At 40.8% G+C, this 25,801-nt stretch overlaps 1 protein-coding gene and 5 non-coding genes across 6 annotated transcripts; 1 reads left to right on the top strand and 5 right to left on the bottom strand.

Moving 5' to 3' along the window:
- Positions 1-3,909: 3,909 nt before the first annotated feature.
- On the top strand, positions 3,910-6,860 carry LOC121838611 (putative GPI-anchored protein pfl2). The gene is made up of 7 exons (XM_042312882.1): positions 3,910-4,155; positions 4,460-4,933; positions 5,141-5,272; positions 5,426-5,593; positions 5,712-5,843; positions 6,044-6,132; positions 6,424-6,860. The coding sequence occupies exons 1-7, from the start codon at positions 4,086-4,088 to the stop codon at positions 6,514-6,516; spliced, it is 1,158 nt and encodes a 385-aa protein (XP_042168816.1). The 5' UTR covers positions 3,910-4,085; the 3' UTR covers positions 6,517-6,860.
- Positions 6,861-10,611: 3,751 nt separating this feature from the next.
- On the bottom strand, positions 10,612-10,684 carry trnat-ugu. Its single transcript has one exon. It is a non-coding gene; the product is annotated as a tRNA-Thr (tRNA).
- Positions 10,685-17,170: 6,486 nt separating this feature from the next.
- On the bottom strand, positions 17,171-17,243 carry trnat-ugu. Its single transcript has one exon. It is a non-coding gene; the product is annotated as a tRNA-Thr (tRNA).
- Positions 17,244-19,422: 2,179 nt separating this feature from the next.
- trnat-ugu lies at positions 19,423-19,495 on the bottom strand. The gene has a single exon. It is a non-coding gene; the product is annotated as a tRNA-Thr (tRNA).
- A 2,181-nt stretch (positions 19,496-21,676) lies between these two features.
- trnat-ugu lies at positions 21,677-21,749 on the bottom strand. Its single transcript has one exon. It is a non-coding gene; the product is annotated as a tRNA-Thr (tRNA).
- A 2,182-nt stretch (positions 21,750-23,931) lies between these two features.
- trnat-ugu lies at positions 23,932-24,004 on the bottom strand. Its single transcript has one exon. It is a non-coding gene; the product is annotated as a tRNA-Thr (tRNA).
- Positions 24,005-25,801: the final 1,797 nt, after the last annotated feature.

Below are 25,801 nucleotides of genomic sequence, written 5' to 3' on the forward strand. Positions count from 1 at the left end.
TTATGGTAGAGAAATTAACATTCAATTCTCTGGCAACACCTCTGGTTGACATTCCTGCAGTCAGCATGCCAATTGCATGCTTCCTCAAAACTTGAGACATCTGTGGCATTGTGTTGTGTGACAAAACTGCACGTTTTAAAGCGGCCTTTTATTGTCCCCATCACAAGGTGCAGCTGTGTAATAATCATACTGTTTAATCATCTTCTTGATACGCCACATCTGTCTGGTGGATGGATTATCTTGGCAAAGGAGAAATGCTCACTAACAGGGATGTAAACAAATTAGTGCACAACATTTAGGATTAAAAAGCTTTTTGTTCGTATTGAATATTTCTGTGATTTTTTTTATTTCCCACTCATGAAACATGGGACCATCACTTTACGTGTTGCATTCAGATTTTTTGTTCAGTGTAAATATGCATCTCTTCAAAAATCTTGGTAAAAGATTGAAAGGAATGTGAGTCTTATTCAGCAGGGGTGGAACTTTCACTGGGGAAATTCTGAAATTGCATTTTTGTCCCCTCCAGTTTTATTAGTGGAATGTGATACAAAACGAGGCAACTGTGTGCTTTAGGACCATGCGGATGCCTCCAAGCGGTCGGGTAGGCTGTTTGGAGTGTTTATCTGACTGGATAAAAAAATAATAATGATAATAATTAAGGTTGTGCCCCTGTTATTCAGTACATTTAGTAATTACTTGCTTTTCTGAAGTTTAGCAACCTTGACAGCAGGCATGCCAACTAAGATAGACACGTTACTCTAACGATTGATGGCCTGAAATGACTTGGTTGCTAGTTATGAGGTTGGAAGATTGGGAACCAATATGGCTAGCTAAAGCCAACTTCATAAAATTGCTGGAAGGTGGCTAGTATTACAGAGAACGAACAAAACATTTTTTGTTTTATTTATTTATCAAGAAGGAATCAATAGGCTGAAGAACTTGCTAAAATGCATTTACAAACATACACTACATGACCAAAAGTATGTGGACAGACACCTGCTGGCCAAACATCTCATTCCAAAATCATTGGCATTAATATGGAGTTGGTCCCCCCCCTTTGCTGCTGTAACAGCCTCCAATCTTCTGGGAAGGCTTTCCACTAGATGTTGGAACATTTCTGCCGGGACTTGATTCCATTCAGCCACAGGAGTATTAGGGAGGTTGGACACTGATGTTGGGCAATTAGGCCTGGCTCGAAGTCTGCGTTCCAATTCATCTTAAAGGTGTTCGATGGGGTTGAGGTCAGGGCTCTGTGCAGGCCAGTCAAGTTCCACAACGATGTCAACAAACCATTTCTGTATGGACCTCGCATTGTGCACGGGGGCATTGTCATGCTGAAACAGGAAAGGGCCTTCCCCAAACTGTTTCCACAAAGTTGGAGGCACAGAATTGTCTAGAATGTCATTGTATGCTGTAGCATTAAGATTTCCCTTCATTGGAACTAAAGTCTTTGAAAGCCAAGTTAATAAACAGATCACTGACCATTTCGAATCCCACCGTATCTTCTCCGCTGTGCAATCCGGTTTCTGAGCTGGTCACGGTGCACCTCAGCCACGCTCAAAGTACTAAATGATATCATAACCGCCATCGAGCAAAAGACAGTACTGTGCAGCCGTCTCATCGACCTGGCCAAGGCGTTCTACTCTGTCAATCACCGTATTCTTATCGGCAGACTCAATAGCCTTGGTTTCAAATGTCTGGTTTAATAACTACGTAGACAGAGTTCAGTGTGTAAAATCGTGAGGTCATGTTGTCCGGACTCTGGCAGTCTCTATGAGGGTACTACAAGGTTCAATTCCCTGGGCCGATTCTTTCTCTTCATATATCAGTTTATGTCGCTCTTGCTGCGGGTGATTCCCTGATCCACCTCTACGCAGACGACCATTCTGTACACATCTGGCCCTTCTTGACACTGTGTTAATTAACCTCCAAATGAGCTTCAATGCCATACAACACTCCTTCTATGGCCTCCAACTGCTCTTAAACGCTACCAAAACCAAATGCATGCTTTTCAACCGTTCGCCTGCACCTACGCGCCCGACTAGCCTCAATACTCTGGACGTTTCTGACGTAGAATACGTGGGCAACTACAAATACCTAGGTGTCTGGTTAGACTGTAAACTCTCCTTCCAGACTCATATCAAACATATCCAATCCAAAAATCAAATCTAGAATCAGCTTCCTATTTCATGACAAAGTCTCCTTCACTCACGCCGCCAAAACTTACCCTAGTAAAACTGACTATCCCTACCGATCCTTGACTTCCGGCGATGTCATCTACAAAATAGCTTCAATACTCTACACAGAAAATTGGATGCAGTCTAGCACAGTGCCATCCGTTTTCTTACCAAAGCGCCTGCTCTAGCAGGGCACCCACCACTGAGACCTGTATGCTCTAGTCGGCTGGCCCCTCACTACATATTAGTCGCCAGACCCACTGGCTCCAGGTCATCTATAAGTCTATGCTAGGTAAAGCTCCGCCTTATCTCAGCTCACTGGTCACGATAACAACACTCACCCGTAGCACGTGCTCCAGCAGGTATATCTCACTAGTCATCCCCAAAGCCAACACCTCCTTTGGCCGCCTTTCCTTCCAGTTCTCTGCTGCCAGTGACCGGAACGAATTGCAAAAATCGCTGAAGCTGAGACTTACATTTCCCTCACTAACTTTAAACATCAGCTATCTGAGCAGCTAACCGATCGCTGCTGCTGTACATAGTCCATATGTAAATAGCCCACCCAATCTACCTACCTCATCCCATATTGTTTTATTTACTTTTCTGCTCTTTTGCACACCAGTATCACTACTTACACACCATCATCTGCTCATCATCATCTGCTCATCTATCACTCCAGTTTTAATCTGCTAAATTGTATTACTTTTGCTACTATGGCCTATTTATTGCCATAACAATTCATGCCATTTTCACACACTGGATATAGACTTTCTTTTTTTATATTGTGCTATTGACTGTACGCTTGTTTATTCTATGTGTAACTCTGTGTTGTTGTTTCTGTCACACTGCTTTGCTTTATCTTGGCCAGGTCGCAGTTGTAAAAGAGAACTTGTTCTCAACTAGCTTACTTGGTTAAATAAAGGTGAAATAAAAAAAATAAAAAAGGGGCCTAGCCCCATCCCTGAAAAACAGCCCCAGACCATTATTCCTCCTCCACCAAACTTTACTGTTGGCACTATGCATTCGGGCAGGGAGCGTTCTCCTGGCATCCGCCAAACCCAGATTCACCCGTTGGACTGCCAGTTGATGAAGCGTGATTCCTCACGCCAGAAAACACGTTTCCAATGCTCCAGTGTCCAATGGCGGCGAGCTTTACACCACTCCAGATGACGCTTGGCATTGCGCAAGGTGACCTTAAGCTTTGTGCGGCTGCTCGGTCATGGAAACCCATTTCATGAAGCTCCCGACAAACGGTTCTTGTGCTGACATTGCTTCCAGAGGCAGTTTGGAACTCAGTAGTGGGTGTTGCAACCGAGGACAGACGATTATTACGTGCTTCAGCACTCGGTGGTCGTGTTCTGTGAGCCTGTGTGGCCTACCACTTCGCTGTGGAGCCGTTGTTGCTCCTAGATGTTCCAACTTCACAATAACAGCACTTACAGTTGACCGAGGCAGCTCTAGCAGGGCAGAAGTTTGATGAACTGACCTGTTTTTCTGGACTTTTTGTTGTTCTGTCTCTCACTGTTCAAATAAACCTACCATTACAATTATAGACTGATCATTTCTTTGTCAGTGAGCAAACGTACAAAATCAGCAAGGGATCAAATACTTTTTTCCCCCACTGTATATGTTTGGAAAAGATCCAGAGAATTACATTGATAGAAGCCACAACCTATCTGCAATATTAAGCTGATCTACCACCTAAAATATATATTTTTTAAATAATCTGGTCAGATAAGATTAATGATAGGAATGCAGTCATACCTCCATTTCCTTACCACGCAGGGAGGAGGAGCTCTACCTAAACAGGATAAACAGGACATGAGAGTAGATAGCTCCAAACGACTTCACTGACATTAACCTTAAAGGTTTAGAAGAAAACAGACAGGATAATTGGCACTTATCAGAATGGGTTGTTACACTGCACTCATTGCTCTTCTGTTTATCCTTCACACGGTAAATGGACAGACTACTACAGGTAGGTGGAGCACACACACATACCATAGATTAACCTTTTCTTACATGAAAATGTAGTCAAGGACTTCAATACAAAATGTCATGTTAACATTTTAGCCATTTTATTAGTCTTGTACTGTACACTGGTTATCCCATATCAACGTGAGAATAAAACATTCCTAAACAGTACTGCTGATAATAAATACGACACAAATAAATTGAATAGGCTTACCAGTCCATTTATATATTGTTTTGCAAAACCTTTCTTAACTCTTCTGCATGAATGACTCCAATCAATTTGTCTTGCGGTTTTCCTCTGAGAACAGCAACTCCACCATCGAGCACTACTGATCCACCATTGAGCTCAGCAGCCCCACAGTCAAGTGGGACTCCTGTCCAACAAACGAGGTCAAATGATCCACTGTCAAGCTCAACAGCCACTTCATCCTCAACAACTTCACCATCAGATACAACAGCTTCATCAGTTGGTATAACACCCTCGTCAACAGATGTAACACCCTCACTGGTTGGTGCTTCATCTCAAGTGTCAAACACAGACAATCCTACATCTATTGCAACAACTAAAGCATCAAGTTTGACGCGTCAACGTCCAAATGCAACAGATCTGCCATCAAATGTAACAACTCCATCTACCAATACAAGCTCTCAGAGTGCATGGACAACTCTGGCCACTACAGGCGGGTCATTGAATACCACTCAATATCACTTTGGCAATTTGTCGATACCATTTCCTGGGATTAATGGAACTAGCCCAGTTCCTCTGGTGGCTTCATTCTCAAGTAAGTTTCTCTGCAATGTATCAGACAAAATAAATTATTAATCAAATCCTGCTGTAAATATAGCTACCATATACTTGAATTATTGTCCCATCATTTTAAAATGTTCCTTTTTTGATTACAGAATTTACATTCAGATTACATAATTTACATTCAGTAGCAAGGTAAAGTATATATTTTCATACTTGTTTTTATATGTTTGCATTCTAGGGAGATGTTCTTCAAATCCACCTCTGTGTTGTCTTGGGCTCAACAATTCCTGTTTCAGAGGGTGCTTCTGTGATGTGGCCTGTATAAGGTTGGAAGATTGCTGCCCAGACTTCCAGACAACTTGTGTGACAGGTATAGCTGGGCCATTGTTTTATCATCTCTGTTTTTATGGAGGCCCTTGATCACTATTAATAATAGTTCTAAAATCTTGAAATTGTAGAAACTTCAAATTGTAAACATGCTACGTGTGTCTGAGGTGGCATCATTTACTGTCTTTGTTTATAGGTGTGCAGATTGGATCAGCCACGGTGTCCTCAGTCTCCAACGCAACCAATGCAACCAACGCAACCAATGCAACCAACGCAACCAATGCAACCAACGCAACCAACGCAACCAACGCAACCAACGCAACCAATTCCACTTCCACATCATTCCCAGTGTTCTCATTTCCAGGTTCCTTTAGTTTTCTCCTCTACCACATCAAAATGTGATTTTTTTAAAATACATTTTATCAAGGCTTTACAGTTAAACTTCCTGTTCAATAATTTATGTTTTTCCAATCATCCTAAAGGAAATTGTTCTGCACAGCCGGCCTTGTGCTGTAAAGGTGCCAACGTGAACTGCTTCAGAGGGTGCTTCTGTGACGAGGTTTGTCAGACTCTAAATGACTGCTGTCCTGACTATGCAGATACCTGCACAAAAGGTCAGAACCCTTGATCCCTCTTTTTTAAATAATTAACAGTTCAAGCGTACATGATGTGTTTGATACTATTTTGCTCTGTACCTCTTTTGGGAAACACCAAAAAACTGGAACTGAGTTTCAGTGTCACAGGACACCAACATCGAAGAGGGATGGTTGAAAGATTATATGCCATTAACTCAAAGTATGTCATATTTTTTTAGACATTCAGAAGGTGATTGGTAGTGGAACTATATCCATTCTTGCTCCACCCAATTCAACTGATGCGTCTCTTGAAGTGTCTATTCAGAATGTAAGTGCTTCTGCTTTCTCTTTGCCTATCTCAACACTCAGAAACAACAAATGCCCTACTTACATATATACATTAGAGTCATTTAGCAGACGTTCTTTTCAGAGCGACCAACGCGCTTAACTGTTAGGCTATCTGCCAGGGTGACATAGATCAGAATCAGCCATAGAAGACCGGAAAGACTTGATTTTTGAATCTGCAGAAATATGTAGTTAGGTTGCATTGATCTCTCACTTTTCACTTTGTCTATCTCCCTGTCAACAACACCTTCCTTCTCTACCTCCTCCTTCTCAGGCTGCATTACAGCTACAGACCTATCTCAAGACAACATACACTGAAATCAGCTCCTTCAGAATCATCAAACTTAAGAAGACCGGAAAGACTTAATTTGTAAATCTTCTCAAACACATCGAAAATATGTGATTGCATTTTAGATTAGATTGCATTTTTCTTTCTCTCTGTGTGATGAAACTAAACATAATTGATTATATTACAACGTAAAGCACTTGTAATAGATACTTCTAATGTATATCTGGTTTGATGGGTACTATGTGGGAGAACAATAATATGTGAATTGTATTGGTCACATACACATATTTAGCAGATGTTATTGTGGGTGTAGTGAAATGCTTGTGTACAGAGAAATGCTTTGCACGGCTGTCTGTGGATGAGATATGTCTTTAATGTAATTTCTCAAATAAATTGTCAGACTTATTGGACTAAACATTCAACATGAAAGGAATCATACAATACTGTTCCTCCCTGAACAAGCAGGAAGTTGCCAGTAGAGGTCATAGTAACACAGTTTTCCATTGCATGATGCTTTCCTTGCCATTCTCCTGTATAGAGTAAACCACCTTTCTTGATCTGGGTAGCCTCTTCGGTTTTACCAGCAGGGGTCCCCAGTTCCCACTATACAGTAGTGGACATTTTTAATATGCCTAGAAATGGCTTCTCATCTCAATATCCTGAAACTCTAGGACACCACCAATGTCTGAATGTTAATGTTACAATTCGATAACTCAGACAGTTCAATTATTAATTTGCCTTTGTATCCAGGGATATTTATGTTGTGTTTGTCTCCACTGACAGTGTCTGTCACATTTGCCCAGTCGGCCTATATTGACACAAACCTAATGCAATTCAACTGGTTAATTTCATTGATCACATTACCCACTCATTGTATTTGTCTCTCATGAAGGAATGTAAGGATCTAGTCATGTATCATCACCTACTATCCTAAAAAATAATGGTTACAATCTTCCTGCTCCTTAAAACAGATGAGATAATACTATTGTTATTGTAGTGCAATAATGTGGATAATGCTTTTAGTGACGAAGACATAGACCGTTAATGTTGCCATAATGAATGAAAGACAGGATTAACGGAAAAAGGTGTGTGACGGAGACTCTTGCGCTCTGTCGCGCGTGTGATGGAGAGCAAATTAGATAGAAAGTGGTATCTAAGATATTTATTTGGTAGGAACATCGGGGAATAGATCAGATATAACAAAAGTCAAGAAGTCAACAAAGCAAGTGTTTAACAATTCAACTGTAGAGCTATTATGCGATCGTGCATTTGAGAGAGGATGAAGGGAGGGCTAGAGACCAGGAACGTACTGAATTGGATGACACCGTGCGGGCGCAAGAATAACATATAATGGAATTAAAGGAAAGGGAGATATTCTGATTAATCAAAATTGTTTTTTTTTTTTTTTGGACTACAAATCTGTCTGCTTGAAGCTTTTAATTTCGAGATTGGACATATACTTTAGCCTGCACGTATCGGACATTTTACTATGATGCGGGGCCCTCGCTGTGCAATGATAAAGGCTCGACAGTCGCCTTTGACAATCTGTTCAAAACGTCTGATGTGCCTTTTGCCGAGCAGATCCTGTTAGAATATGGCCAAATCTATAGGAAGGTGTCGGTGTGCTTCTAATCGAAATAACGCACTTTTCGAGGCTGATCCATTCGAAATTGGGCGACTGTAATTGTATAGGTCATCTCTCCATCCTTGTCTGGTATGTGGCCGCCGATGATGCCTCTTTTTCTTTAAGAACTACTGATATAATGTGGACTGTGCAGTGTGTAGCCAAATGTTTATGCATTATTATCCCAGTGTAGGCTGTATGAGATATCGATTTATTATGGTAGTGTGTTGTAGGCTAACTGATCAGCTTGCACAATATAAATAAGAGCAACCATGACAGTAATGAATTATGATAAAACAGTGCATTATTATTTATTAGCAGTAGGCCTAATGGTATCACTAATATTATTATTACTGTCGTTATTAGTTGTAGAATCCAAGTAATGGTGGCTGTATAGTTATTCATCTAGGCCTAGATCATCTCATAAATATGTCTGCTATGATACCGTTTTGGCATATTCTCATTCTCTGACTTATTTTTCGAGTTACAATAGGCTACAAACCAAAACTGTCAGGAGAATCAGAGCTTAGAGGCCTGGTCATGAATAAGCTACTGTTATAAAACATATAAATGTTATGAGTCATGCTGTATGCCACTTACTGATTCCCCTGGAGCTGCATCACAGCTCTTCAGGAAAACCTCCAGGCCCTTGCTAGGTGTCAGGCTTATTAGAGGAAGGTGTATGCTCACTGCCAGGTCACTTCCTGGAATTGATCTCACCTTCTCCAAGGAAATGGTCTGCTCATCTCTTAACAAATCAAATCAAATGTATTTATATAGCCCTTCGTACATCAGCTGATATCTCAAAGTGCTGTACAGAAACCCAGCCTAAAACCCCAAACATTAAGCAATGCAGGTGTAGAAGCACGGTGGCTAGGAAAAACTTCCTAGAAAGGCCAAAACCTAGAGAGGAACCAGGCTATGAGGGGTGGCCAGTCCTCTTCTGGCTGTGCCGGGTAGAGATTATAACAGAACATGGCCAAGATGTTCAAATGTTCATAAATGACCTGCATGGTCAAATAATAATAATCACAGTAGTTGTCGAGGGTGCAGCAAGTCAGCACCTCAGGGGTAAATGTCAGTTGGCTTTTCATAGCCGATCATTAAGAGTATCTCTACCACTCCTGCTGTCTCTAGAGAGCTGAAAACAGCAGGTCTGGGACAGGTAGCACGTCCGGTGAACAGGTCAGGATTCCATAGCCGCAGGCAGAACAGTTGAAACTGGAGCAGCAGCACGCTTGCCCTTCCAAAGCGCCTGCAGCAGCCTATGTTTGAGAGAAGACAGTGGAATCTGCCTAATAAAGGCTCCTCAGTATTTCAGTATCTTCCTCAGGAGCGTCATGCACCAAATCTTTTATAGGGGAAGCACGAAGTAGAGTAGGCCTACGTGCAGTTGGAGGAGGGTGTTTTCAAAGAATTTAGCATTTATCAAACACCTGAAACAGCTTTTATCGGCAATCTAGAACCATAATCGTTATGCCTAATTCTATTCTGCAGGGGGTGTCATTATGACTGTAGTAAATCACACATTTCAATATACTGCACTAACATGCCTCGGATATTACATCCAAATTACAACACAGTACACAGGGATCATAACGTACATCATCAATACAGGCACATATCATGGCATCATAATGAATGCACAAATATCATGATATTATTATAAGGTGACATATTACATTTAAAACAAGTATTTTTCTACTTGTCTAAGCATACCTCTTGAGCTGTCTGTATCCTCCTGACAGGTGGTTCTTTTTTTTAAAGAAACTACACTGAACACAAATATGAATGCAACATGCAACAATTTCAAACCGTTACAGTTCATATTAGGGAAATAAATTAGGCCCTAATCAATGGATTTCTAATGACTGCGCAGAGGGAGGCCCTCCACCCACTGAGGAGCACTGGGAGGAGATAGAGAGGTGGTCGATCGATCCAGGGAGAGTACCAGAGCCCGCTTGGGATTCTATGGGACAGTGCGAGGGGGATACGGGAGAATGGAGGAACGGCTAGCACGGAAGCCCGAGAGGCAGCCCCAAGATTTTTGGGAGGGCACACGAGGAGATTGGCTGAGTCGGGTAGGAGACCTAAGCCAACTTCTCGTGCTTACCGTGGGGAGCGTGTTACTGGTCTGGCACCATGTTATGCAGTGAACGCACAGTGTCTCCAGTGCGCATTTCTAGCCCGGTGCGCTCTATTCCAGAATGGGCATCCAGCCAGGAAGGAGGGTGCAGGCTCAGCGCTCCTGGTCTCCAGTATACCTCCATGGACCAGTATATCCTGCGCCGGCTCTGCGTACTGTGAGTCTGCACAGCCCTGTGCCCTGCATTTGCAGGGCAAGTATAAACATCCAGCCAGAACGGGTTGTGTCAGCTCTACACTCCAGACCTCCTCCACAGCCCAGTATGTCCTGTGCCTGCTCTCGCCCTGAGGTGCGTGTCCTCAGCCCGGTACCATGCACCAGGTCTCCAGAAAGGGTAACTCCCACCCTGTGCAGCACTGTGTAAAGTTTCAGATGAATGTCACAGAGGTTAGAGTCAAAATCAAGACCCCAGTGAGAATTGAACTCACGACCCCTGGTTTACAAAACCAGTGCACTAACCACTGAGCTATGGAGCCATACAGCTGTGTATAAATAATTGGAACGCTATAAAGAAGACACCCGTCATACACTTAAAAAAAGATAAATAACAGGAGTGAGACCTAGGTTATGTTTTGAAACGGTAAAGGAGAAGTGCACGGTGTTTACTAGACAGTGGCTAGATTGGGACATATTCTAAAGGCAGCACACAATTGAACCTGATAATTTATATTGTTTTCAAATTAAAACAAGTAATTGAAATACATCAGACAATGGCTAATCAGGAGGCAGAGAAGGTGTTGAAAACATTGAAATCAGCATTAGAGACCAATGGAGGAAAAGAGGGAAAAGATTGGAGAAAGAAAGGAGAAAAATTATACAGACGAAGAGGGCAGTATTGCCTCTCCCAACTGGCTCCCAGTCGACGGGGAGCCTGGTAGAATGCTGGAAGCGCTGAAGCGTAAAGCATACAAAACCTGTTCAGTGGAAACAGGGAGGAGAGCGAGTAAGGGTAAAATCAAGGAAGACATGGAGAAGGCTAAATTGAAGGAACGCATAGGACTGGCTATGCTGGAAAAACTCAAGAAAATGTGCACGGATGAAAACCCACCAAAACCACAGGGAGGTAGACTATACCCGGAACTCCCTAAAGCGCCACCACCCTATGATTGTCCACAAATAATGGCACCTGTACTGGATCTTTCAGCCACAGTAAACTACCACAAAACACCAGATGATGGCAGCAATGGACAAGAATGGTGCCTGGCGCCAGAGGGAAGAAAATAAGAAATACAGGCTCTGGTGGAAGCTGCCAGAGAGCTGAGCAGAGGAGTGGCTGAACTAAGTAAAGTACAGATGGAAGGAGGAAATATGAGCATAGACAGCAGGAGTGAAAGTGGATCCTCTGATAATGGAATCAGATGGACTGAGACAAGCCTGACAAATATCCAAGAGGAAGAAGAGGAGCGGAGGAGAGTATGGAATGAACTCCAAGACAAACTCAGAAAGGAGGAGGGAGCAGTGAAAATACTGGAACAGACCCTGAAAGACATTGAACGGATTGAAATAAGGAACAGACTAAGGAACAGACTAAGCTGAGTCAATGCCCACCGACATCAGGGCCAGGTGTACATTTCATCAGGCTTGGTACGCACAGCCAAGGAACAGAGGAATATGAAGATGGTGAAGACACACCCCGGGTTGGGCCCCCACAGTGTGAGCTTGGCTAAAGATTCATCTGTGGCGCATTTGAGGGGGGCTTATGGGATCAACAGTCCGCTCCCGCACACCACACCAGGAATAAGACCAAACAGGGTGGTGCTAACATGATGCAACTAAGACAACTACCTGGTGGACAAACAGTATACAAACATTGGGCTCACAGGGACTTGCAGACTCTAGTAGAAGCCCTGCTGCTACCAGAAGAGTCTGGATGTAGGTGGGTGAAGTCCTTTGAGAGCCTGACTGCAGCTGATGAACTGACAGTAGGAGACATGGTGGCTGTCATGAATAGATGCATGGGGGACCAGGAATGTTGTGAACTCATGAATGATGCAGGGATGAGAGGGATGTTTGCCATAAAGACTCCATTTGATCAATACTGCAATGGGATGTGGACTGCCATCAGGAGGAAATACCCCACTCAACCCAGACCCTAGAAGAGGATGAAACTGTGCCGGTTTATATGAAAAAAGCCAGGATCCTGTGGAGACAGGCCTGGAATGCTGAGCCAGATAAGAATGAGATGAAACATCTATTTCTGGAACAGTGCATGAAAGGGCTGCCGGACAGGTGCGCACAGAGTGTGAAAAAGTGGTGCGGATCACTGCGAAGAATGTGATGGAATTCACTGAGATTGCTCAACACCATGTGGAGAGATGGAGAGAAGGAAAAAGGAAGGAAGAGGATGAAATAAAGCAACTACAGAAGAAATTCTTGAAGAAGCAACTGGCAGAGGATAAGCCAGCAAAACAGATGCCTCTAACCAGCACTCCTCAACCTGCACCACAACCTTCTGGAGCCAACACCAGTGACACTGTTACTGCTGTGGTGCAGACTATGGTGGGATTGATGACACCCCAAAGGAATGCGTATGGGGGGCAACCACCCTCCACAGGATGGCCAAGCTACAATCAAGATCCAGACAGAGGGCTAACCTCACCTGTTATAGAAGTGGAGGCTATGGTCACTGGGCATGGAGTTGTGGGCAGTCATCAGGAGTAGTCTGGAGAAGAGGTAGGGGACCTTTTGGACCCAAAAGGGGGAGAGGCCAATGGGGGACACGCAGGAACTCAGAGAGCTGGCAGGGTCAGAGAGGGGGTTCACAAGGTCAACAATACCAACAACCACAATGGATTGCAGGTTGAGTTTATTTGGAGAAAGATTGAATGAGTTACATGAAACATCGAGTAAATTTAAAACTAATGATTGGAGGGAGTACATTTCCATTTTTCCCAGAGACATGATATCTTAAAGGGGCACACTCACATATGAAATATTAGAAGTTTTTATTGTCTGAGTCTTAATTAAATAGGTTAAATCTTTTGATAAAGGAATGTTGTTTAATATAGTAAGAAACACTTCTTTGGAGGGGTGGTATGACTTATGACCTCCATTGTGACTTTCCTTTGTGGTCTGATCAGCCTCATTGGAAAGCCATTTGGATGGAGAATCTAGGGTCATTTGTAATACTGATATTAAGGTAATTTAATACAAAAAGGCAGTGAAATTTACATTATAGTGTCATTATATTTTCTCTCATGAATGTGGTGTGAAAATTAGCTAGGATAAGTGTTAATTAAGGTAGACTCATGTTAAGTATTTAGGACATATTTTGAGCCAACAGGGCAGGGAAGAAATTGAGATATTTGTGTTTGGTTTTAACACCTGTGTATAGGAGGGTGCCAGTGTACCTGTGTAATGGGGAAGGGATTACATGATAACCAACTTGGGACAGTTTTGGGATTGGAGAAGAAGGTATCCTTATAGCATAGGGGATCCCACAAAGATGGATAGGTTTTCCATGATATGGGGAAAACCTGGGAGCACTGTTGAACTCTGTAAAGGTGATGAAATCCTACTAACCATTAGGTCCATTAAGCTTTCTGATGCAGGAACCTATACCCTCGGTCTGGAAAGGAATGGGGCTGACACGATGGGTGTGTTCTCTGTAAAAGTGCTGCCGAGGCCACAGTGGTCCCAGACGAACCAGAGCCAGACCCAGACACACTCCTCCACCACTCCAGGCCCAACCCTGCCTCCACCTACCAAAATACCAAACCCTATCCATGTAATTAATGTTAAGGTTATCACAGATAGCTACCAATTGGGTACTGAAACTGGATATGACAGTAGGGAACATATGTGGTTGGCATACATGCGATATACTGCCAAGACATTACAAAGGAAGGACTGTGTTATTTGTGCTCATACTAGGCCTGTATTGGCTACTCAACCATTTGCCTTGGGAAAGGGGGAAGGATGGATGTGTATACTAGAAAGTTTTTACCATGTTAAACCCAACTCCACCCTTTGTAAGACTCTGTCTCTAGTGTTCCCGGAAGTCCCTCCTCAAAAGGCTCCATGGGGTGTTAAGGCATACAGAGGTAACTACAGTTGCATCACTGGTACAGGTAGGGGTTTTGACTATGGGCAGTTGCCTGCAGCAGATTGTAGTAATTACATAACCATTAATGCCACCTGGCCAGTGAAAGGCTTGAATCAAACTAAGGGTGTTGCTGATGTATGGTGGATGTGTGGCCCAAACAGGCATTTGACACCTGTCCTTAGAGGTAACTGTCAAGATACGTGTGCTTTAGCCAGTCTGATAATACCACTAACCATTATTGAAGTTACAGCTAATCAGCTCCTGGGATCTACTAGAAAAGCACCTAATGATGTTCACCCGTACTCCAGATGTAAGCGTGATGCACCTTGGTCTGAGGAAACAGATAATATACATTTCAACCTACTAGGTTTACCAGTAGGTGTTCCTTAGGAATTCTAGGCCCTAAACAGGAATTATGGTTTATGGCATCTACTACCAATTCTTGGCCCTGCTATTGTGGATGCCAAACAGACCTCATGGATAAATTATATATACTATAATCAACAACGTTTTGTTAATTACACCCACACAACTCTTACTGGTATGGCTGAGCAATTGGAGGCTACTACCAGGACCGCCAGGCAGAATAGGTTGGCTTTAGATATGATCCTGGCCAGCCAAGGAGGGGTTTACAAAATGTTTGGTGAATAATGTTGTACATTTATACCTAACAATACCAGTCCTGATGGGAGTATATCAAAAGCATTGGTTGGGTTGGAAAAGCTTTCGGCAGAAATGAAGGGCGTGGCTGGGGTGGAGGAGTCTGGCTGGATGTCTTGGATGGGAGTGTGGCTTGGTGAGTATGCATCACTGGTGGTTACTGGATTTCTGACCCTAATTTTAGTGTTTTTGTTATTGATGTGTTGTGCTGCTTGCATCATACCTTGTTTGAAGAAGTCTGTTACAGATGTGGTACAGGCTTCAGGTATAATGCCCTTGCTTGATGCTCCTGAAGGAGATGCAGATACGGAATCTAACTTCTAACATCTAGAAAGATGGGGCTGTCTGAGGATGACCCCTGGTTTGCTGTGGGTGAGGTCGTGGAATGATAACTTCTTAAATACATAACATGTACGATATAAGTTGTCCTCTCTTATGTGAAGGGTTAGAGTCCCTGAGTGGCAAGGAGCCCACCTGGTACAGGATAGGAATAGCTAAGAGGACCAGATGGTTTATAATAATGCTTTTCTCTGCTTTACTCTGTTTTCCATGACCAAAGTTTTATCCTATATCTAACATGGCAATAAACAATAAAGTTTTATCCTATTTTTGATAAGTGACACCCTTGTGGGTGTCAAAGGGGGACACAAAAGCATATTTTTAGTTGTTGATTTTTCTTTTATGTTTTCTGTAAAAATAAACAAATTAAATAAATAATATACTTTTATTATTTTCATGAAATGCTATTAACATATTACTATGTTGGGACCACTGAAATAATGCATAATGACTGACACCCTTGTGGGTGTCAAAAGGGGGAATCAAAAACTCCAGTTTATATATATATGTTAATCAACAAAGGGATGTGCATCACTTCATATATTCACAAAATAAAGGTTTAAAGTTCCTGGGTTCATCAGCAACCTAGTGTATCGGATGGTGTGGTTACAAACCACAGGGGTGTAAAAAGGGGGATTGTGAGGTTCTGTGTTATACACTATAGCCCTTACCATATCATATGTGATGGAATATTATTTGCTGTGTGTGTCATATCATTTAAAAGCTTAACTGCTTGTTAATCCAAATGCGTTGCCAGATTTCAAAAAGGCTTTACGGCGGAAGCATACCATGTGATTATCTGAGGACAGCGCACCACATCAAAATATTTTTTCAACCAGCACAGGTGTCACAGAAACGCAAATAGCGATGAAATAAATCACTTACCTTTGAAGATCTTCCTCTGTTTGCAATCCCAAGGGTCCCAGCTACACAATGAATGTTCGTTTTGTTTGATAAAGTCCTTCTTTATAACCAAAAAAGTTAGTTTAGTTGGCGCCATTGATTTCAGTAATCCACTCCTTCAACATGCATACAAAGGAATCCAAAAAGCTACCGGTAAACTTTGTTCATACAAGTCAAACAATGTTCTATTCAATCCTCAGTTACCCTAATTTGTAAATAAAGGATAATACTCCAGACAGAAAGAACGGTGTTCAATAGGAAAGGAAAATAACGAAGAGCGCACCCTCATTCATGGGCCCCAAAAGCCTACTTTTCCTGTTGAGCTCCCTTGGGAAAAACTACTATTACTTGTTCGTATTTCAACAAACAAGCCTGAAACCCTGTTTAAAGACTGTTGACATCTAGTGGAATCCATAGGTACAGCAATCTGGGAGGAATTTTTATATACAGACCCATAGACTTGCATTGGAAAGGCTTCTTAGCGCCAAAAAATAAAACGATTTCTGGATGGATTTTCCTTGGGTTTTCGCCTGCCATATGAATTCTGTTATACTCACAAACATTATTTTAACCGTTTAGAAAATTCAAAGTGTTTTCCATCAAATTCTACCAATTATATGCATTTACTAGCTTCTGGGCCTGAATAACAGTCAGTTTACTTTGGGCACGTCAGTCAGGCAGAAATTCAGAATACTGCCCCTATCCTTAAGAAGTTTTAATACTTTCTCAGAAGTAGCCATTATTTACTATACTGAACAAAAATATATACGCAACACGCAACAATTGAAATGTTTTTACTGAGTTACAGTTAATATAAGGAAAAGTTCAAGTTAATGTTGTTATTCTTTCAACATGCATCACTGGATTACATGACCTCTGCTACTCCGGTCTGTAGTTTCAGCACTTTTAAATCATGATGGGCAGCCCAGGACAGAATCGGCAAATGGTAACTCCCACCCTTTGCAGCACTGTGCAAAGTTTCAGATTAATGTCACTGAGGGTAGTGTCAAAATTAAGGCCCCAGTGAGAATTGAACTCATGACCCCTGGTTTACAAGACCAGTGCTCTAACCCCTGAGCTATGGAGCCATACAGCTATATTTGAATAATTGGAACGCTATAAAGAACACACCCGTCATACAGTTAAAAAAAAGAGACACACCTAAGTAACCAAACATGCAGGTTTCCCAGTCTGGCTCCTACAGTAAAAGCAGATTCCTTGACATCCTTTGTTATACATTTAATGACAAACTTTCCCAGGTCTATGTGACCCACAGGCAGGTCTGGTCTAGTGGTCATCATTCTTCAGAATTCTCCTTTAATTGTCTCCTCTCCTCCTTTCATTGTCTCCTCTCCTTCATGACCATCTATTTTGTTATTTTTAGGGGTAGATCAGCTTTAATACTGCAGATAGATTGTGTGTTCTTTCAATGTAACTGTCTGCATCATTTCCAATCCCCCATACATTTTTTTACAAACATTCCATTGCATTATTTTCCCTTAACCCTACCACCCCTCCCCTAATTGGAGTAAATTAATGAACATCAATACTTAGACTTCTACTTCTAGCTTATACATAGTATAAACATATTAGGGACACAGTATATTTTACATTAGTCATATTTTCATATTTTTAATTTTAGTCCCACCTTTCAGCTACCCTCAACCCCTCCCACCAATCTCTGAAAACCATCCAACTTTATAATGGTACACTTATCATAGTTCAGTTGTATTCCAGAGAGGTTTGAGAAATTATCTAAATTGTCTATGAGGCTGTGCAGCGATCCAAATGGTGGTTTTAAAAGAAAGCATGAGTCCTCAGCATACAATGACACCTTTGTTTTTAAGCCCCGGATTTCTATCCCCTTGATTTTATTGTTGGATCTGATTTTAATAGCTAACATTTCGATGTCATAATAAATAGATATGTCGACAGTGGACAACCTTGTTTCACTCCTCTTGACAGTAATACCCTCTTCCGACAACATCTGGTGAAATTGGAGAGCGCCAAATTCAAATGACAAAGTCATAATATTAAACATTCGTGAAGATAGAAGTGTGTCATATCATTTAAAAGCTTAACTGCTTGTTAATCCAAATACATTGCCAGATTTCAAAAAGGCTTTACCGCGGAAGCATACCATGTGATTATCTGAGGACAGCGCACCACATCAAAATATTTTTTCAACCAGCACAGGCTTCACAGAATCGCAAATAGCGATGAAATAAATCACTTACCTTTGAAGATCTTCCTCTGTTTGCAATCCCAAGGGTCCCAGCTACACAATGAATGTTCATTTTGTTTGATAAAGTCCTTTATATCCAAAAAAGTTAGTTTAGTTGGCACCATTGATTTCAGTAATCCACTCCTTCAACATGCATACAAAGGAATCCAAAAAGCTACCGGTAAACTTTGTTCATACAAGTCAAACAATGTTCTATTCAATCCTCAGTTACCCTAATTTGTAAATAAAGGATAATACTCCAGACAGAAAGAACGGTGTTCAATAGGAAAGGAAAATAACGAAGAGCGCACCCTCATTCATGGGCGCCAAAAGCCTACTTTTCCTGTTGAGCTCCCTTGGGAAAAACTACTATTACTTGTTCTTATTTCAACAAACAAGCCTGAAACCCTGTTTAAAGACTGTTGACATCTAGTGGAATCCATAGGTACAGCAATCTGGGAGGAATTTTTATATACAGACCCATAGACTTGCATTGGAAAGGCTTCTTAGCGCCAAAAAATAAAACGATTTCTGGATGGATTTTCCTTGGGTTTTCGCCTGCCATATGAATTCTGTTATACTCACAAACATTATTTTAACCGTTTAGAAAATTCAATGTGTTTTCCATCAAATTCTACCAATTATATGCATTTACTAGCTTCTGGGCCTGAATAACAGTCAGTTTACTTTGGGCACGTCAGTCAGGCAGAAATTCAGAATACTGCCCCTATCCTTAATTAGTTTTAATACTTTCTCAGAAGTAGCCATTATTTACTATACTGAACAAAAATATATATGCAACACGCAACAATTGAAATGTTTTTACTGAGTTACAGTTAATATAAGGAAAAGTTCAAGTTAATGTTGTTATTCTTTCAACATGCATCACTGGACTACATGACCTCTGCTACTCCTGTCTCTAGTTTCAGCACTTTTAAATCATGATGGGCAGCCCAGGACAGAATCGGCAAATGGTAACTCCCACCCTTTGCAGCACTGTGCAAAGTTTCAGATGAATGTCACTGAGGGTAGTGTCAAAATTAAGGCCCCAGTGAGAATTGAACTCACGACCCCTGGTTTACAAGACCAGTGCTCTAACCCCTGAGCTATGGAGCCATACAGCTATGTATGAATAATTGGAACGCTATAAAGAACACACCCGTCATACAGTTAAAAAAGAGACACACCTAAGTAACCAAACATGCAGGTTTCCCAGTCTGGCTCCTACAGTAAAAGCAGATTCCTTGACATCCTTTGTTATACATTTAATGACAAACTCTCCCAGGTCTATGTGACCCACAGGCAGGTCTGGTCTAGTGGTCATCATTCTTCAGAATTCTCTTTAATTGTCTCCTCTCCTCCTTTCATTGTCTCCTCTCCTTCATGACCATCTATTTTGTTATTTTTAGGGGTAGATCAGCTTTAATACTGCAGATAGATTGTGTGTCCTTTCAATGTAACTGTCTGCATCATTTCCAATCCCTCATACATTTTTTTACAAACATTCCATTGCATTATTTTCCCTTAACCCTACCACCCCTCCCTAATTGGAGTAAATTAATGAACATCAATACTTAGACTTCTACTTCTAGCTTATACATAGTATAAACATATTAGGGACACAGTATATTTTACATTAGTCATATTTTCATATTTTTAATTTTAGTCCCACCCTTCAGCTACCCTCAACCCCTCCCACCAATCTCTGAAAACCATCCAACTTTATAATGGTACACTTATCATAGTTCAGTTGTATTCCAGAGAGGTTCGAGAAATGATCTAGATTGTCTATGAGGCTGTGCAGCGATCCAAATGGTGGTTTTAAAAGAAAGCATGAGTCCTCAGCATACAATGACACCTTTGTTTTTAAGCCCCGGATTTCTATCCCCTTGATTTTATTGTTGGATCTGATTTTAATAGCTAACATTTCGATGGCCATAATAAATAGATATGTCGACAGTGGACAACCTTGTTTCACTCCTCTTGACAGTAATACCCTCTTCCGACAACATCCGGTGAAATTGGAGAGCGCCAAATTCAAATGACAAAGTCATAATATTAAACATTCGTGAAGATAGAAGTGTGTCATATCATTTAAAAGCTTAACTGCTTGTTAATCCAAATACATTGCCAGATTTCAAAAAGGCTTTACCGCTGAAGCATACCATGTGATTATCTGAGGACAGCGCACCACATCAAAATATTTTTTCAACCAGCACAGGCTTCACAGAATCGCAAATAGCGATGAAATAAATCACTTACCTTTGAAGATCTTCCTCTGTTTGCAATCCCAAGGGTCCCAGCTACACAATGAATGTTCGTTATGTTTGATAAAGTCCTTCTTTATATCCAAAAAGTTAGTTTAGTTGGCGCCATTGATTTCAGTAATCCACTCCTTCAACATGCATACAAAGGAATCCAAAAAGCTACCGGTAAACTTTGTTCATACAAGTCAAACAATGTTCTATTCAATCCTCAGTTACCCTAATTTGTAAATAAAGGATAATACTCCAGACAGAAAGAACGGTGTTCAATAGGAAAGGAAAATAGCGAAGAGCGCACCCTCATTCATGGGCGCCAAAAAGCCTACTTTTCCTGTTGAGCTCCCTTGGGAAAAACTACTATTAGTAGTTCATATTTCAACAAACAAGCCTGAAACCCTGTTTAAAGACTGTTGACATCTAGTGGAATCCATAGGTACAGCAATCTGGGAGGAATTTTTATATACAGACCCATAGACTTGCATTGGAAAGGCTTCTTAGCGCCAAAAAATAAAACGATTTCTGGATGGATTTTCCTTGGGTTTTCGCCTGCCATATGAATTCTGTTATACTCACAAACATTATTTTAACCGTTTAGAAAATTCAAAGTGTTTTCCATCAAATTCTACCAATTATATGCATTTACTAGCTTCTGGGCCTGAATAACAGTCAGTTTACTTTGGGCACGTCAGTCAGGCAGAAATTCAGAATACTGCCCCCTATCCTTAAGAAGTTTTAATACTTTCTCAGAAGTAGCCATTATTTACTATACTGAACAAAAATATATATGCAACACGCAACAATTGAAATGTTTTTACTGAGTTACAGTTAATATAAGGAAAAGTTGAAGTTAATGTTGTTATTCTTTCAACATGCATCACTGGATTACATGACCTCTGCTACTCCTGTCTCTAGTTTCAGCACTTTTTAAATCATGATGGGCAGCCCAGGACAGAATCGGCAAATGGTAACTCCCACCCTTTGCAGCACTGTGCAAAGTTTCAGATGAATGTCACTGAGGGTAGTGTCAAAATTTAGGCCCCAGTGAGAATTGAACTCACGACCCCTGGTTTACAAGACCAGTACTCTAACCCCTGAGCTATGGAGCCATACAGCTTTGTATGAATAATTGGAACGCTATAAAGAACACACCCGTCATACAGTTAAAAAAAGAGACACACCTAAGTAACCAAACATGCAGGTTTCCCAGTCTGGCTCCTACAGTAAAAGCAGATTCCTTGACATCCTTTGTTATACATTTAATGACAAACTCTCCCAGGTCTATGTGACCCACAGGCAGGTCTGGTCTAGTGGTCATCATTCTTCAGAATTCTCCTTTAATTGTCTCCTCTCCTCCTTTCATTGTCTCCTCTCCTTCATGACCATCTATTTTGTTATTTTTAGGGGTAGATCAGCTTTAATACTGCAGATAGATTGTGTGTCCTTTCAATGTAACTGTCTGCATCATTTCCAATCCCCCATACATTTTTTTACAAACATTCCATTGCATTATTTTCCCTTAACCCTACCACCCCTCCCCCTAATTGGAGTAAATTAATGAACATCAATACTTAGACTTCTACTTCTAGCTTATACATAGTATAAACATATTAGGGACACAGTATATTTTACATTAGTCATATTTTCACATTTTTAATTTTAGTCCCACCCTTCAGCTACCCTCAACCCTCCCTCCAATCTCTGAAAACCATCCAACTTTATAATGGTACACTTATCATAGTTCAGTTGTATTCCAGAGAGGTTCGAGAAATGATCTAGATTGTCTATGAGGCTGTGCAGCGATCCAAATGGTGGTTTTAAAAGAAAGCATGAGTCCTCAGCATACAATGACACCTTTGTTTTTAAGCCCCGGATTTCTATCCCCTTGATTTTATTGTTGGATCTGATTTTAATAGCTAACATTTCGATGGCCATAATAAATAGATATGTCGACAGTGGACAACCTTGTTTCACTCCTCTTGACAGTAATACCCTCTTCCGACAACATCCGGTGAAATTGGAGAGCGCCAAATTCAAATGACAAAGTCATAATATTAAACATTCGTGAAGATAGAAGTGTGTCATATCATTTAAAAGCTTAACTGCTTGTTAATCCAAATACATTGCCAGATTTCAAAAAGGCTTTACCGCGGAAGCATACCATGTGATTATCTGAGGACAGCGCACCACATCAAAATATTTTTTCAAGCAGCACAGGCTTCACAGAATCGCAAATAGCGATGAAATAAATCACTTACCTTTGAAGATCTTCCTCTGTTTGCAATCCCAAGGGTCCCAGCTACACAATGAATGTTCGTTATGTTTGATAAAGTCCTTCTTTATATCCAAAAAAGTTACTTTAGTTGGCACCATTGATTTCAGTAATCCACTCCTTCAACATGCATACAAAGGAATCCAAAAAGCTACCGGTAAACTTTGTTCATACAAGTCAAACAATGTTCTATTCAATCCTCAGTTACCCTAATTTGTAAATAAAGGATAATACTCCAGACAGAAAGAACGGTGTTCAATAGGAAAGGAAAATAGCGAAGAGCGCACCCTCATTCATGGTCGCCAAAAGCCTACTTTTCCTGTTGAGCTCCCTTGGGAAAAACTACTATTAGTTGTTCGTATTTCAACAAACAAGCCTGAAACCCTGTTTAAAGACTGTTGACATCTAGTGGAATCCATAGGTACAGCAATCTGGGAGGAATTTTTATATACAGACCCATAGACTTGCATTGGAAAGGCTTCGTAGCGCCAAAAATAAAACGATTTCTGGATGGATTTTCCTTGGGTTTTCGACTGCCATATGAATTCTGTTATACTCACAAACATTATTTTAACCGTTTAGAAAATTCAAAGTGTTTTCCATCAAATTCTACCAATTATATGCATTTACTAGCTTCTGGGCCTGAATAACAGTCAGTTTACTTTGGGCACATCAGTCAGGCAGAAATTCAGAATACTGCCCCTATCATTAAGAAGTTTTAATACTTTCTCAGAAGTAGCCATTATTTACTATACTGAACAAAAATATATATGCAACACGCAACAATTGAAATGTTTTTACTGAGTTACAGTTAATATAAGGAAAAGTTCAAGTTAATGTTGTTATTCTTTCAACATGCATCACTGGACTACATGACCTCTGCTACTCCTGTCTCTAGTTTCAGCACTTTTTAAATCATGATGGGCAGCCCAGGACAGAATCGGCAAATGGTAACTCCCACCCTTTGCAGCAATGTGCAAAGTTTCAGATGAATGTCACTGAGGGTAGTGTCAAAATTAAGGCCCCAGTGAGAATTGAACTCACGACCCCTGGTTTACAAGACCAGTGCTCTAACCCCTGAGCTATGGAGCCATACAGCTATGTATGAATAATTGGAACGCTATAAAGAACACACCCGTCATACAGTTAAAAAAAGAGACACACCTAAGTAACCAAACATGCAGGTTTCCCAGTCTGGCTCCTACAGTAAAAGCAGATTCCTTGACATCCTTTGTTATACATTTAATGACAAACTCTCCCAGGTCTATGTGACCCACAGGCAGGTCTGGTCTAGTGGTCATCATTCTTCAGAATTCTCCTTTAATTGTCTCCTCTCCTCCTTTCATTGTCTCCTCTCCTTCATGACCATCTATTTTGTTATTTTTAGGGGTAGATCAGCTTTAATACTGCAGATAGATTGTGTGTCCTTTCAATGTAACTGTCTGCATCATTTCCAATCCCCCATACATTTTTTACAAACATTCCATTGCATTATTTTCCCTTAACCCTACCACCCCTCCCCTAATTGGAGTAAATTAATGAACATCAATACTTAGACTTCTACTTCTAGCTTATACATAGTATAAACATATTAGGGACACAGTATATTTTACATTAGTCATATTTTCATATTTTTAATTTTAGTCCCACCCTTCAGCTACCCTCAACCCCTCCCACCAATCTCTGAAAACCATCCAACTTTATAATGGTACACTTATCATAGTTCAGTTGTATTCCAGAGAGGTTCGAGAAATGATCTAGATTGTCTATGAGGCTGTGCAGCGATCCAAATGGTGGTTTTAAAAGAAAGCATGAGTCCTCAGCATACAATGACACCTTTGTTTTTAAGCCCCGGATTTCTATCCCCTTGATTTTATTGTTGGATCTGATTTTAATAGCTAACATTTCGATGGCCATAATAAATAGATATGTCGACAGTGGACAACCTTGTTTCACTCCTCTTGACAGTAATACCCTCTTCCGACAACATCCGGTGAAATTGAGAGCGCCAAATTCAAATGACAAAGTTATAATATTAAACATTCGTGAAGATAGAAGTGTGTCATATCATTTAAAAGCTTAACTGCTTGTTAATCCAAATACATTGCCAGATTTCAAAAGGCTTTACCGCGGAAGCATACCATGTGATTATCTGAGGACAGCGCACCACATCAAAATATTTTTCAAGCAGCACAGGCTTCACAGAATCGCAAATAGCGATGAAATAAATCACTTACCTTTGAAGATCTTCCTCTGTTTGCAATCCCAAGGGTCCCAGCTACACAATGAATGTTCGTTTTGTTTGATAAAGTCCTTCTTTATATCCAAAAAAGTTAGTTTAGTTGGCGCCATTGATTTCAGTAATCCACTCCTTCAACATGCATACAAAGGAATCCAAAAAGCTACCGGTAAACTTTGTTCATACAAGTCAAACAATGTTCTATTCAATCCTCAGTTACCCTAATTTGTAAATAAAGGATAATACTCCAGACAGAAAGAACGGTGTTCAATAGGAAAGGAAAATAACGAAGAGCGCACCCTCATTCATGGGCGCCAAAAGCCTACTTTTCCTGTTGAGCTCCCTTGGGAAAAACTACTATTAGTTGTTCGTATTTCAACAAACAAGCCTGAAACCCTGTTTAAAGACTGTTGACATCTAGTGGAATCCATAGGTACAGCAATCTGGGAGGAATTTTTATATACAGACCCATAGACTTGCATTGGAAAGGCTTCGTAGCGCCAAAAATAAAACGATTTCTGGATGGATTTTCCTTGGGTTTTCGACTGCCATATGAATTCTGTTATACTCACAAACATTATTTTAACCGTTTAGAAAATTCAAAGTGTTTTCCATCAAATTCTACCAATTATATGCATTTACTAGCTTCT

This window comes from Oncorhynchus tshawytscha, unplaced genomic scaffold, assembly GCF_018296145.1.
Source record: "Oncorhynchus tshawytscha isolate Ot180627B unplaced genomic scaffold, Otsh_v2.0 Un_contig_11134_pilon_pilon, whole genome shotgun sequence".
Classification (NCBI taxonomy): Eukaryota; Metazoa; Chordata; class Actinopteri; order Salmoniformes; family Salmonidae; genus Oncorhynchus; species Oncorhynchus tshawytscha.

Excerpts from the sequence above, each read along its gene's own strand:
- LOC121838611 (XM_042312882.1), top strand. The coding sequence starts at position 4,086 with ATGGGTTGTTACACTGCACTCATTGCTCTTCTGTTTATCCTTCACACG. Across the intron at positions 4,156-4,459 it reads AAATGGACAGACTACTACAG|CAACTCCACCATCGAGCACT; the intron begins GTAGGTGGAGCA and ends CTCTGAGAACAG. Across the intron at positions 6,133-6,423 it reads TTGAAGTGTCTATTCAGAAT|GCTGCATTACAGCTACAGAC; the intron begins GTAAGTGCTTCT and ends CCTCCTTCTCAG.